At 43.0% G+C, this 15958-nt stretch overlaps 1 protein-coding gene across 3 annotated transcripts in view; it reads left to right on the top strand.

Annotated features, from left to right (window-relative positions):
* The window catches only part of esrrga (estrogen-related receptor gamma a), a 72769-nt gene that overhangs the window by 15963 nt on the left and 40848 nt on the right, over positions 1–15958 (top strand). For all 3 annotated transcript variants that reach the window (XM_035629365.2, XM_035629361.2, XM_047331713.1), the window contains exons 3-4: positions 7077–7501; positions 13280–13396. In XM_035629365.2, coding sequence (XP_035485258.1) covers positions 7077–7501; positions 13280–13396 — 542 coding nt within the window. The remainder of the gene's footprint in view (positions 1–7076; positions 7502–13279; positions 13397–15958) is intronic.

Genomic DNA, 15958 nt, shown 5'->3' with positions numbered 1-15958 from the left:
GTAAGTGTTTGGAAGGGCTGTTGCACCCCTAATGCTCAGCGATAACACTGCTAATCCACACCTACACACGCGCACACACACAGGAAAGGAAACGGACACTAACCTTGATCAATGACCTTTCCTTTATAAGGGAGCCACCCGACAATTTATATCCCTTATACCCCTGCACAAACAGTTCCCACAACGACAACACGTGAATAAACGGGATGAATATGTGAACAGATTTATTGTGCACATCATTTTTATGAAAATGAAATCTCTGTTAATATATTGGCCATTACATATTTTCATTAAAAAAAAGAAGGACAAGTGATTTCACCTTTTGCCACATGCAGCTTCTTCCACAAAGGGTTTACCTAACAAGAGGATGCATTCAGTAATTTCATTGATTTCCACTCTTCAGCCTTTCCAGTTAAAGGCTGGAGGTCACTACAAGTGCATGGTATGCAATTTAGTCCTGAAATAGCAGGGAATTATACATCCAATTTGCAGTAGTCCATGTATTTGTTTATTTATCAAATCAATTTAGTATAGGTAATAATAATTGTATCTAATCAACAGACAGCTTATGTTAACTGTACTCCAGGTGTTCATCGCACCGGATGGAGTTGAGCTGTTTCAGAGGTTTGAAGCACTCTTCTTACAGTAGACAACCACCCTCACAAATACAATGACACACGGCAGATAAAGGAGACAGAAAGAGAGAGAGAGACAAAGGGAAAGGTAAGGGGAGAGAAAGAGAGAGAGAGAGAGAGGGAGACATGGTGACAAAGATAGTGGCTGGCAGCAACACACTTATCAGCAACTGCTCCACAAGAAAATGACCTAAATCATCAAGATTCCCATCTGACACACACACACACACACACACACACACACACACACACACACACACACACACACACACACACACACACACGGGGTTAGCAGTGCACTGCCTTATGCTTCTTTTTTTCCCTGAGCAAGCTCACCCTCTTCATATCTTTTCAGCTGAACGCCACACTACTCCACCAACGCACTCACACTCTCAAATCTGAATAATCCGTCATACAGACCACACCGGACTTTGAGAGGAAAAATATGTTTGAATTAAAGAAAAATAAAATACAGTGCACTTTTTATCAACAGAACTATGCGATGATTAAAGGCAGGTGAATTCCATTGATATCACCAGTCCCAACATATTGTATTCGCAAATAATTTGCAGTCTGCGGTGTGGACGGCACATAATTCCTAATCAATAGCGTTTGGCTGAGGCTGCCCTGTGTGTTCGGTCTCCCACAGTGTAGCCATTCACATCTAGCGCGTGTGTGTGTGTGTGTCTGTGTGTAAACTTTAGAAACCCAAGGATCCATCAGCCCCTCCAGTGTGGCTCTGAAAGTCTCATATCAGATCTGTGCATTAGTGTAGTGTGTGTGTGTGTGTGTGTGTGTGTGTGTGTGTGTGTGTGTGGATAGTGACTTGTAAATGTGTATTTGTTACTTTAAGATTCATACTTGGAAAGGTTTGAACCACACAATCAGGGACACACAAACTCTCTGAAAACACACACACACACACACACACACACCTTTCCTCTCTCCTCCGCTGGTCTTTACAGCCCAACAGCCCATTGGGCAGAATGTGTTTTAGACATTATCACATTGATTGTATGTAATCAGGGGTTTATTCTGCAGCCAATGAAGTGAATTACAGGTTTCCTGCCCGACTAACACTGTAACAATTGATCTGCTCCCTGCCGTGTGTGTCTCTGTGTGTATTTGTGCGGGGTGTAAGGTGGTGTGTGTGTGTGTGTGTGTGTGTGTGTGTGTGTGTGTGTGTGTGGATCTACAAGAAAGAGAGAGAATAAATGATAGAGCGTGTGTGTGTGGGTGAGAAGTAGAAACGGCAGACAGAGACAGAGAGAGAGAGATTGAGACCCAAATAGAGCAGGAAGAAGAGGGCAAGCGAGAGCTCAGTGGGAGGGAGAGTGGTTTAGATTGACTGTCGCTGCATGAGTTTTGATTTTGTATTTTATATATTTTTGTCCCTGAAAACAACTATAATCATCTGCACACTGCAGGTCTATGGAGCTAAACTCAAACACACACACGCACACGCACAAACATGGACCAACACTACACCTCAACACACAAATACATTTTTCTCTGTGTCTGAACTTTACACACACTTAACACAATGCACAATTTAAAATTCAGATTGAGTTAACACCTGGCCAAAAAAGGTGCTTGTGCATGTATTTGTTTCGGCCACCAGAAAATTAGAAAGTGCGTTTGTGATCATTGTGGCTCTTTAACAATATCTGTAACCTTCTCCCTTTCAGTGTGTGCACCTGACAAGTCAAGCTCACCTGTGCATGTCACTAGCGCATGTATGAGTCTAACACACTGACATGCAGTTCAACAACCCTCCACAGAGAAGAGCACTGAAAAGAGAACGAACCAGAGAAGAAAAAAAAAAAACAGAAAGAAGAACAGTGGAGTGTGAGGGTTGAAAAAACCAATTCAGTCTATTGATGAAATCCTTTGGTTCATCTTGCGAGGGAAATGTAAACACATTTTGCTCCTTTTCCTTAATTCAATTTTTTCTTTCTGTCCTCCGTCCTTTCTTCACCCCCCCCCCCATTCCAAAGCATTGCCAGTATCATCTAGATAGAATTGTGTAAGCTTTTCTCTCCTTCTCCTTCCTTTTTTTTTCCTTTTTGCTTATTGGACTGTGTTCTTATCAGCATCGAGAGCACAATGCTTGGTGTGATGGAAAGGTATTAGCCAACCCATGGTAGCTACGTTGTCAGCACTTCTCCCTGCTCTGTCTCTACTGCTACCACTTCTCGGTCCTCCCTGTCTTTGCCTGGTATTGTCCCCTACTCATTTGTATTGCTTTTCATTTTAAAAATACTGGCAGGGCAGTGTTCCTTTCTCCACACATACTGCCACTGAAGGTTGTCAAGCTTACAGTCTAATGCATTTTGTTCTTCTTACCAGAGAAACATAGTTTAAAATAACATTACACCTTACTTATTTCTTTGATTTTTATTCTCATTAGACACATTTAAAATTATTTTTAGTTACAACCCATGTGTGGTCTTCCCTCCTTTGTCCAGCCTTGAGCTGGGCCGTGACAATATGTTCAACCATATTTTGGTTCTTTGACCTTCATTTTTATTTGTCATGATAACATTTTTACTCATAGGTGTAACTGCTGAGATCTAGCACATGGAAACATTGGCAGGAGGATCCAGAAGGCAAAGACAGTCACACAGGTTCTCTTCTCTTCTCTTCTCTTCTCTTACCAAGGGGGAGGAGCAAAAGCAGTTAGGAGTTGTTTGGGGATCAGTTTGTCGTTATGGCTGCCGTCTAGCGAGGCAGTCATACAAAGATTGTATATAATAAAAGAGTGCGAGCGCACACACAGAAACGCAGACTGAAGGAGCAAACAGCACCGAGACACAGAGCGAGGCAGAGAGTAGTTGCTCTAATACGATGATTGTATGTTTGTCCCTGACAGTTGTCAGGGCACGGCATCAGCCCGCCGCTCTAATGACACCTTGTCATACTAAAGTGGCCCACCTTCCTTCAAAACACAGAGAAAAACACGTTTTTCTTTATTTCTCTCTCTCTCTCTTACACATCATCCTGTTCTGTCTGTTGCACTCTCTCTCCCTCCACGTTTATCTCTCTTTCATGAGTAACTGTGCAAGAAGTCAGAAATGGAAAGGAAAAAAACAAATGTGTTTCGGAGAGAAAGAGAAAATGACAGGGATCGAGCTGGAAATGGAGACAAGGGAAGGTGGTAATCTGTGTGTGTGTGTGTGTGTGTGTGTGTGTGTGTTTGTGTGCGTGCGTGTGTGTGTGTGTGTGTGTGTGTGTGTGTGTGTGTGTGTGTGTGTGTGTGTGTGTGTGGCAGGTAAATAGGCCTGCTTGCTGAATATTTGATGTCTGCAGGAACCACACTCTCGCATTGACTGTGTGTGTATCAGTCTCATATCTGCACGAGGTGATGTTAACAAAACCTACTCAACTTACTTACTGTACATCTTTATCGTACTGTAACAGAGTCACTCCGATTTGCCAAAGCCTCTTTTAAAGAGCTGAAAACATTTAGAAAAATTGGGCAGGTGTTTGATGTTGTACATGTCAAACCAAAACCTCCCTGCCCTCTGTCGACTTTGGTAAGTGATTGAGATGAGAAATGATATAAAATATATAACATTTAAACTGAAGAATTACTTTTTCATGTTATCTGATAATTTAAAAAAAAGTTGAAGTTACATTAATTTCATTCATGCAATTAAAAAAAGCAAAACTCTTTTGCTATTTGCTTGAGTTTTTGTGACAGTGTTGACTTAAGTGCATCAAGTCGGCAGGAAGAAAATGAAATTCAAACCCTTTTCTATAACAGACTTAAGCTAAACAGCTAATCCTAAAATCTGATCACTGATCTTCTTTGCGTGTTACTCATCTCGTAAGATGCTGCTCACATCTTTGTGAAAATACAAAAAGGAGAAGAAATACACTCAAGCTTTTCCCTCTTTATATAAATCTCCTGAAAACACCTGAAAACATAAAGAATTGATGAAAAATGAGACCCACCCCCTTCCCTCTCTCTCCCTCTCTCTCTCTCTCTCTCTCTCTCTCTCTCTCTCTCTCTCCTCACTCATCTGAGGAGCAGACAGGCACAATAAGACTGCTCTTTCAGCACTGAGCTGTCGCTACATAGCGCCATAATTATACTGATAACATACATACATAAATGCATTCAACCTCTCGCTCGGCACCGCACACTGGGGGTGATTTCTTAATCTTCTTTCCCCTACTCTCCGCCGCACGCATGTCTTCTTTTTTTTATTCTTTTTATTCCTCCCCATTCGACTGCCATTATTTTTCATTTATAAGCAGAGTGAGAGAGAGAGAGAAAGAGATGATAGAGGAATAGAAAGGGAGAGAGGGAGCAAAGAGGAGGACGAGAAAGGAAGCATGGAAGGGAGATAGATGAGAATTTGAGAGAGCGAGAGAAGGGAAAAAAAAGCACCTGAGATCTTTTGGCACTTAAACTCCTTCACTTAATGGCACTCAGAGGGATTGACGGGCGAAGGGAGGGGGCACAAAAGAGCATAAAGAGTGAAAAAGGAGAGATTAAATCATCACCATCACATCATCTACTTAAATGGGTCTACTCTCTGTTTCTGTCACCACCGTGTTTTTTCTCTCCCTCCACTAGAACATAGAAAACCCTGCACAATCTCTCATCATCTCATTACTCTTTCCCACATTCACATTAATTTTTTATTTCTGCCTTATTCTCACCGCTGTCTGTTTCCTCCATCAACTCTCCCTGTCACGGTTTACCTCCCAACCTTCCTCATGATTTGTGTGCAAATTCTTCTCACCGTCCCTCCCGTTCCAAACTAAAGGCCCACCATAGCATCAGATAAATGGATTTATAGACATTAGTGAATACCACAAAGCCAGGATTAATAAGAGGACGGAAGAAGGGATGGAAGGAATGAAATATGTGATGAAAAGGGGAAAAGGCCAAAGTAATGTACATCATAAATGTCATGTCACTTCATGAAAGGAAAAAAAAAAATTAATGAAGAGAAAGAACAAATTTTTTGGGATAGGAGCTACGTTGCTTCACCTCCTCCATGTAGGTTTGGCTAAAGCAAATTGCTCTTTCTCAGATGTGCGAAAAGAAATGTGCTTTTTCCGCACATCTGAAAAACATAAAAAAATCTGCTGCCTGTAATTTTACCATCATCAGTCATTGACTGTCCCTTGCCCCGGCTGTCTGTCTGCCTGTACCTGTTTTCCTGCCTGTATCCATTCCACATACCCCCCCACCCCCCCTCCACCCGACAGGCGCTCCATTCTCCGTCAGGGCACTGTCTGCGTTTTATGGGTCCCTGTAGAACAGGGATCTTTTACAGGCCGACTGGACTTTAGAAGCCCCTCGTTTAGCAGCATCCTGCCTTAATTAAAAACCCCTTTTGTGCTTTCTGCTTTTAACAATGAAAGGGGAGAGGAGGCAGGGAGGGCAGAGTTAGAGGGATGGAGGGTGGTAATGCAAAAAGGAAGAGAAAGAGAGCGATGGCATGAATGGGAGGTGATAGAGAGACGGGCAGATAGATAGTCAGGTAGACAAAGGGAGGGATGGAGAGATATGGACACAGCAAAGATAGCTGTTAATTACAACTGCCATTAACAAGACACTAGTCAGCCTCCTGAGGGAGAAGAGGAAGGGAAAGGGAGAAAGCCAGGAGAGTCAGCAGAGAAGAACAAGAGATGACAAGAGGAATTCAGCACTAGCTCGGCACAGATTAGTACAGATTAATTTTTTTTCAAAATAGTTATGTATTTTGTATAAAATCTTAAACCTCAATGTGTGTTTGCATGCTCTATGAGTCAGTGTGTGTGTGTGTGTGTGTGTGTGTGTGTGTGAGGCTGTCTTTGGGATGATTGAGCAGCAGAGAGCCTGCTTACTGATTACCTTCATGTAGAACAAACTGCTATTGACTGGAGAGTGACGGATGACCATTGGCCCCCCGAGCATGTGTATGTGTTTGTGCGACTGTGACTGTGGTGCGGTAAATGCTTCTCTGCCACTCTCTCCTTCACGTGGTTTCCCTAATGAACCGAAATCCATTTCCATTTCGTATTTAAGTCTTACTCTCTTTTATTGCCTCCCCTTTTCTTTTTCTCTCTTCACATCCCTCTCTCTTAGAAAGTAGAATAACAAATGTGATAAATGGAGTGCGTGTGTGTGTGTGAGTGTGTGCGTGTGTGTCATTTACAGGCTTACTAGATTCTGTGAAAAAACATAAATCCATCAAGAAGGTGACAGTGAGGAAATATGAAAAATGATTGCAATGATTCGACTTTCAAAAAAATACATTTTTGTTGACCGTTGCTTTAACTGTGACCTTTTCTCCTCTCTTTGAGCTATGCCATTTCTCGAACTTTTCCCTCTTCTGGTTTTATCCCTTTTTTTCTTCATGAATATCCATCATATTTGCATTTTGTCGTAACGCTGTTCGTCATCGTCTTCTTCTTTTTGTCCCTGTCTCAATCCCTCAGGCTTCTCTGCAGAATGTCCAGTAAGGAGCGCCACCTTGAGTCCAACTGTCCGTCCTCTTATATAAAGACTGAGCCATCTAGTCCTGCCTCCCTGACTGACAGTCTAAACCATCACTCCCCCGGTGGCTCCAGTGACGCCTCAGGCTCATATTCGTCCACAATGAACGGCCACCCCAACGGCTTAGACTCCCCGAGCCTCTACGGCTCCAACACAGGGCCCCTGGGTCCTGCTGGCGGCCCTGGATCAAAACGTTACGAGGACTGTTCGTCAACTATTGGGGAAGATTCACAGATTAAGTGCGAGTACATGCTGAACTCGATGCCCAAGAGGCTGTGTCTGGTGTGTGGGGACATTGCTTCAGGGTACCACTATGGAGTGGCCTCCTGTGAGGCCTGCAAGGCCTTCTTCAAACGCACCATCCAAGGTTGGTTTTCATTTTGACTTTGTGCCTGTAATTATCTCTCTGTTTGCCTGTCTACTTCTCTGTCTCTTGCTGTCTCAGCTCAATCATCACAGGTATGGTTCCGTCTCGTTGCTTCTCTCTCTGCATTGTTGTAGTGAATCATACAATCATCAACAAACACTTTCATTTGATTTCTTCTAAACTTGCATTTACGAAGGTATGACAGTACATGAAAGGTCGTAAATAGACCATAGCCTAAGAACATTACAGGGTGGGCTTAAAGGAGAAAAAGGTCAGAGGTTAAAGGTGAAATTGAGTGTTTGTAATATCGGGGGCCTTAAAAAGGCACAAACTTTTGCGAGGTATTGCAAACAGCCCCTTTTTTTCTAAAATGCAAAAACACAAAATGTTCTCTACCACACATGCACATACACCTGAGCAACTATATTAGATCCAGGACATACAATAAAAGCCCCGGGCCAGATGTGAACCCAGATATTTATGAGGCACGTGTCTGCTAAGTAAGCCACCAGGACACCCACCAGTGTGGGTCCATTTTTTTGATGTCCTTCACCATTTCTCTTTCTGTCATGTACACACACACGCACACGCGCATACCCATTCAATCAGGTTCATGCATACAAACACACTCCCGGGACACGCCCCCCTTTCACCCTCAACCTTGACCTCTTCTTCATCAAAAGCAATTTCCAGGTAGTGTTTGCATTCCCCCGATCTAACTGATTATGCTTTACAGGAAGAGTGAGAGTTAAGAGTTAAGCTTGTTGTCTAGAAGATAACGTAGCGTCAGAGGAAGGTCAGATGTCATGTCTAGGTGTCAGGAGTTCAGGTTAGGGGGTAGAGGAGAGAGGGGATAGAGCTGTAATCCACATGATGAGAAGAGTACCAAGAATTAGGTGCAGTTATCCTTCACTTGTGTCTTGTTAGGGTTAGAGGCAGTCCAGGAAGTGCACAGGTATTTGGACTATGCTCTCTAGAATTGGTGGACTTTCACTTAATGCTTGATGCAGCTTCATCACCTCTATGTCATTCATTTACCCCTGTAGACTCAGTGTAGGCCAGTCTTGCAGACAATTAGCCATAAAGTAAGCCAGGTAGCCGGCCATTTGTTCACTAATCTATCCAGTAAAACAATATGTCTGTCTAGTGTCTCATGACTTACACAATATGTGGAATATTGTTGATATATAAAGTGTATGAATGTGAACAATTTCAGCCAATGCTGCTCTACCAAGTATTCACAGCAGCAAGACAGTGTATGGCAAGTAAAAATGACTCAAAGTAAAACTACAGCACCCACCTTGATCACACAAGACAGACAAGAACACGCCAGTCAGTGTAATCATGTAGTCCAATGACATGTGAGCAATAAGCTATATCAGACTCCGGCTACATAGAAAAAGGCTTGTTTGTCGGATCAGTTTATCGGTGGCCTTTCATGGATATAACCTGAGGCCCTAATAGGTATTGGAAAGTAATGGAAGTTCATATTAGGGCCACCAAGGTGCTTAGTTGGTCGGCGGGTGATAACATTTGAAGTTGTTTTTTATAATTAATCAGGCTCATCACTCAACAGGACAGCCCTCTCGTCTGTTACTCTGCCACTGCAACAACCAAGCAACCAGTCAGCCGGCCAGCCGTCATCGAGCCATTGAGTCAGTCGGTCATATCAGACAGGATTCATCTATCTGTCTTTCCATCCATCCACCTATCTGTCGCTGCTTCCTTTTGCTTCCGATAAGCAGCTTTCCCAGTAAAGCCCCAGAGAGACGGGGAGATGTGGGAGGGGGTTGAGGTCTTACATCCACTAGATGGTCACCACTACCTAGAGATGACCTGTATGTGTTTATTATGGGATGAGATCAGGACACGGTCAAATCCTGACAAAGAGATTGGAGCACACACACATAGAGATAAAGCTGGAGGCCCCTCTCACACGCACAAACACAAACACAGACGCACATAGACACCAGCACACATGAACAGACAGTCACACACACACACACACACACACACACACACACACACACACACACATGTCCTTGTAATCAGCCTGTGTATAGGTTTAACCCCGAATTCATGTGCCATGGCTGCGGTGTCTAATAGTTGACCAATTCCAGATGTCTCATTTCATTTAGGGGGCTTGTTAAAGGTTACAGAGGTGAGGACCCAGCGAGAGATTAAAAACAATAGCCCAACAAACATATATATGATGCGTCTTTGGAGTATGACCTTGAATACATTTAAAGCAATGCACTGTCCTCTTTATATGACCCCCCCATGTTCACCCTATTTGTAGTCCTTCAGTCTCCTGCAGTGCACATGGCAACCATGGAAGGTCAGAGTTAGAGGTAATGGGTCAAGACCAACCCCAGGACTGTTGTCAGTGAAGGTTGTGAGGAAATGCTGCATTTTGTTGAGGCAAAACATTGAAAGCCAGATTATAATTGAACCCTCCAGTGAGATATACTGAAAACACCACCCACTTTAAAATTAAAATTCAGACATCCTCATTAATGTCATAATGGCTAAGTTGACCAAAGAACATTTAGAAATAAAAAGTTTGCTATTTATTTAGAAAATCACTGATAGTCTTGCCTGCTATAGCTTTACATGAAAGAATTTCCAAGCTTTAGTGGACACGACTTAACTTGAAATAATTTGATGATTAAATATATAATTTCAAAGAATAATTAGGAGCAAATCTTGCGGTTTTTTAATCAATGCTTGTGCGGCAGCGCAACTGTTTATTTGGATGCAGATTGAACAGTCTTGGATCCTCCAGAACAAATGGGCCATGATATTATCTTTGGCTCCCACACAAGCCAAACTCATCCACAGACAAGTGTGGATATGTGTTAGCCCACGTGCTTGTGTGGGGACTTGTGCTCATCCAAATGAAAATGAGCGCAGGTTATGTGCACGTTTCTTTTGCGCATAGTGTGTGTGTGTGTGTGTGTGTGTGTGTGTGTGTGTGTGTGTGTGTGTATCTTGGCTGGAAAGCGGGGCCGGCCTCAGATGGGCAGCAGCAGACATATTGGTATGTTTCAACCCATTAGCCAATAAAACCGCAGGTAATCACCAAAAAACACCTCCAGCTGGACAGGGAGGAGAGCATGGGGAGAGGAGAGGAGAGGAGAGGAGAAGAGAAGAGAAGAGTGGAGAGGAGTGGACCTTTACCTGTTTAGATAAACAATAAGTTAAGACATGGAATGAGTGAGAAACGTGGATTAGTCATATGGATGTAGGGAGGAATTAGTGATAAGTGTGTGTGTGTGTGTTTGGGTGTGCGCGCATGTGTGTGTCACAGCATGGAGGAAGTGGCTCTGGCAGCTGCTGTTTCTGTGGCATCAGTCCAGCGACACCTGACAACCTGCATCTATCACTCCCTTATTGAGAGAGAGGGATAAAGGGGAGTGAGGAGGAGGGCAACGTTGTGGGAGAGGGAGGGATGGAGGCGATGGAATGGGGAGAGAGAGGCAGCAAGAGCCAAAGAGAAAAAAGTGGAGGAGAGGTGTGGAGCAAAGGAACAACGGAGCAGTGCAGTGAAAATGGTCAACGGGATGGTCAAAATATTCAAATACATATTATACATAGGGTTTTTTTGTATATTCATATATAATATAACAAGGCGTGTCCAAGTAAGGTGAGGCACCTGGTCAGTTGCTCTCCTCCCTAGTCCTCCACATATATTTTGCACTTGCCACTGTCTTACAAAGAAACCAAAGGGCCATAAAAAAGAAAGCCAATGGGAGGGAGAGGCTTAGTTTATAGTTAGGGTTCAAGAAAGACAAAAAAAGGCAAGAGAGCACAAGGAGGAAAAGGGGGAAGGCAGGCCAAAGCACACACATAAACCTCCATATGACACTGTACAATGGTGGTCAATTGTCATGCAGCAGGTGGACATGCACACACATCTCAAAGGAGATTGCAGGGGATTTGAGGGCCTCCTCATAACCCCCCCCCCCCCCCCCCCCCCTCACACCAACACACAAACACGCACATTCAAACTCACACATTATACATAGGAGAATCTCTCTGCTCTAAGCCCGCCCCAGTGCACAATAAGATCCAAAGACAGGAGTAAAGACGCACACACACGGAGAAAGAGGGAGCTATGACATTCTGATATGACTCCTCCATTTCTAATTCCTATACCCCTATACCTCCACCCTAAAGCAGGATGTTTATGTCTATGTCCAAGCATGCAAAGAGTATAGAGCCAGATGACACATCTTAATACTGGCCTGTGACGTCAGCTTACACCCCCTTTCTGAATTTTCAGGGTCTGTAATATTGTACAATTATTCTAGTCAGTTCAGCACTAAGTTAGTTAAGGTACCATGAGTTTAAGTTTCACAAACACTGCCTGTCATTTTTATCAACTGATAACAACTGTTATGTGTGTAATATATATATATATATATATATATATATATATATATATATATATATATTAATAGTGTCATGCCATTGCTTATTGTTGCACACTTCCACACAGTAGCACTCAACATTTGGAGATGTTAACAATATTTGTCTCACTGAAGGTTTATCACATTTAGCCTTAATGCTGGTCAATCTTATAAGTGGCTTTTTGCAGCAGTTGTCCGTTTAGCAGCACTTGCTTGTTTGGCCTTGCACTAATAGGGCCGTTGTCGGAGACCCCATTATCCGGCACAGATTCTTTGTCGTGGCATTAGCACATGTATCCTTAGCGCTAGGTAAGTGTCCATCTTAATTGCTGAATTAATCCACTCCTCCTCCCTCGTCCTCATGTTAAGGATGGGTGTTAGTTAACTAGTCCCATTAGCAGTGTCCATTACACTGTGAGGGTTCCCCCAGCATTTAGCACGTTCAGCCTCTACTTTAACTAATAAGGTCGATTAATGAGCGTCTTGTTACCCATTAAGAAGTGTTTGTGCATTTAGCCTTTTTCCCGAGCTAACTAGCCCCGTTAATCAGCCCAGTAATGAGAAACATCCTCTCCACAGCAGCAGTCAATAGTGATTGCTGTTTACTCTGTATCACTGGGAGATGCATTAGCTTTTTTCCCGGGGCACTGTAGTTATCAAGTCAGCCGCTCAGCACATCTCAACACAGACCATGCTAGAAATATACGTGAACCGTCTTGACAAAGACAAATCTGACAAATCCAGAGCTGTGCTTTGCTTTAAACTGGGTGGATAAATGGGTGGAGTCGGGCTGAAAACAAAACGCGAACAATGAAAGAAGATGAGGGGTGGAAAAGTACGGTAGATGGATAGAAGGAGCTGTCATTTAGACTTAAAGTAAAGTACAGGGCTTTTAAAAAAGTATAGATAAATGACGTGGCAATTTATTTGTAGGGAGATGTAGGAAGAGATTGGCAAAAAAGGAGAAGAAGATGGGAACAAAGTCAAGTCCATACACACAAAATCAGATCTACAAGTTGGTAGATTGTCTGCTTAGATAATCATCTCAATATAATTTGACTTGCACTGCTTGCTCTGTACTGAATATGGTCACTTTGTTAACAAAGGGTCGTCTTAAAGTCAAGGGGTCAACCTTTAGGTTGTCAAGTCACAATTTATAATACTTATTTTAATGTATATGTGAATATGCATCCACTTCTATCTGAAACTGTGTTTTTTTTCATTTGATTCCAACACAGTATGTCTTTTTGACATGCAGCTGGATTTGCTTAATACTGATATCTAACAGGTTGTCCCTGTGTGTGTCTGCCGATAATATGTGAATTGAACATCCCTTTCTGTCTTCTTCCAACATGTCTACATGCAGGCAACATTGAGTACAGCTGTCCTGCGACCAACGAGTGCGAGATCACCAAGAGGAGACGCAAGTCGTGCCAGGCCTGCCGCTTCATGAAGTGTCTGACTGTGGGCATGCTGAGGGAGGGTAAGGGAAAAGGTCTCTTACTTATCTTTCTCCGTTAACTCTGCTACATGTAGCATTGCATAGCCCATAAGAGATGTCTATAATTCCACAGCTACAGGACAGCCATCTATTCAGACACAGTGTAACTGGTTTGTAGTAATTCAACGAATGTATCACATCAAAGTTTGATAATCATATATTGATGTTGAATAATGCCACATGTAGCACCTCAAAGATTTTTGTAATACTCATGTTGTATTCAGTATAATGTAATATGCTTCTATCATACTGTCTGTGATCACAGCTGTCTCTTCTTCTCTGACTCTTGTCTGTCTTCTTATCACACCATTGCTTAACATTGATTTACAATGTGCCCTTTTTTTCCTGTATATGTTGACCTTTCACTTCCAGTTATATACAATATATTCTGAGAGTGTGTACAAACACACACTCACAAAGACCCACTTACACACACTGGTTGCGTCCTTGTTTTACTAAATGTAAATATAGAACTTACAGGATAATCGCGACAGTCACACTCAATTGTTCAGAGGTGAAATTGTGGTAAAAAATAAAAGAATCAAAAAACGAGACATATACCCCCAAACCACTTTGATTAAATACACTCACTCTCTCATTTTTACACTCCCTCGTTGCCTCTGCCTCTTTCTCGGCCTCTTGTCTGCCCACCTCTGACCTTTCTACTCCCACTGCACTTCCAACGATGAAAGGAGGGAGGAGTGGTGAGGGATGAAGACGAGAGCCAATAGAGAGAGAGAGAGAGAGAGAAAGAGAGAGAGAGAGGCATATTCGGAGGGGGGAGGGGGCGTTGGGAGAGAGAAGAGATTGATTTATAGGTGCAAGAGGAGAGGGACCAGGGGAGGATGCGAGGCAGCGGGAGGATGGTTGAATGAAGCAGAAAGTGTGTGAGAGGGAGAAAGGAGAAGAGGGGAGGGTCAAGGTTGTAATTGATGGGAGACCTGGCCTACGCCCCCTACCTTCGAGTGGTCAGGGAGTGTGCCTCTGCCGACGCCTGCCAGCCTTCCCTCCATTCATTCCTGTCTTCGCCTCTCCCTCTCAGTTCTCCCACTCAGTGTTACAGTACTGTTTGTGTTGCTTCTCTTACGCCTTTCATCCATCCATTCTCCTCCTCCCGTCAGCGCTCTGTGTCTCCCGTTGACAACAGAACACCCGTCCACACCTGCAGCTTTTCACCCACGCAAACATCATTATATGAAGACCCTCACAATAGATTACAAAACCCGATGAGCTTTTGATTCAAATGTATTAAAGGTCGATCACATGCAATATATCACATTTCCCAAAAAAAAACATATACAGGACAGACATTTTCAAAAATATGTTGATTTGACTGTTGATTCTAACTAAGACTTGTATTATTCCAACAAAATTATGACTTGGCTGGACATTGTCAGTGTCTTCAAAAATAGGGCTGCGTGATATCATGACCAGCCAAGATAAAACGAGAAACTCGTACCTAAGAAGTATGAAAGGTTTGACACCAGAAAAACGTACTGATGTCAACGGTAAGAAGAGAGTCTACGGATGAGGGCCACAAAACTACAGTCAAGTGCTCAAAACAAACCCCAGACTCAGATGATGCCAGATTATGGCACAAAGATGGAAAGAATTAATGGCTTGCGTTTCATTTTTACCTCTGCAAAGACAGCGCCATTTTACACAGTCGAGAAAAGGTATGAGTAACAAGTAATGATATGTATCATCGTGTGGATGTGAAATGACCTCTATCGGGATATGGGATTTTGGTCATATCTCACAGCCCGACTTCAGAGTATTCCTTCTCTCATTTTTTCAAGCAGAAAAATGCTGTTAAATGGAAGATAATGTTATCAAAAAACCTTTCACCATGAGCGTCAGAGCTTCATACACAAAAATCAAATATACCTTGACGCCCCAACACCGCCTCCAGCAACCCAAACTTTGTGTCACTGCAAAAGCCTGTTCATCCCATCTCATCTTTCTCTCTCCTCTGTTTTTCTCTTTCACACAGAAACGCACACACACAACGAACACACATTCCCAACAAACTGCTGTCATAGCATTTGTTCCCCCAGTTGATCTGACATAGGCGGAATCTATGTCTCATCTCCTGTTTTGTCTCGTATACAAGTGTGTGGCCACAAACACACACATGTAAGTGCAAGTACTGTAACATAGGCGACTCCAACAGCCTTACAGTTCACACTGCTTAGACTGCAAGCGTCTACTCAAAACACAAACCACATCGCCCTTGTTGGTAAACTCTAAGCATTTACCAGATAATTTTTTTGAGACTATTATTGATCATTTCCTTTTACTGCAACACTGTTAAACACATTTTTACCTAGATTTTTGTGCAGCAGTCAGTCATGCAGCGTTTGTGTGGCCCTGTAGCTTAGGGATATGTGTTTGCGTGTCCTGAGCAGGTGAACAAATGGCTGCCTTTTGTTGCCATTGCTTCCCTGCTCCACACACATACATCATGCACACACACACACACACACACACACCTAGGCCTACATATACTGTATATATTCATCAATATGACAGACCACAGCCAAC

This window comes from Scophthalmus maximus, chromosome 4, assembly GCF_022379125.1.
Source record: "Scophthalmus maximus strain ysfricsl-2021 chromosome 4, ASM2237912v1, whole genome shotgun sequence".
NCBI lineage: Eukaryota > Metazoa > Chordata > Actinopteri > Pleuronectiformes > Scophthalmidae > Scophthalmus > Scophthalmus maximus.
This window is presented reverse-complemented; position numbering and strand designations above follow the sequence as displayed.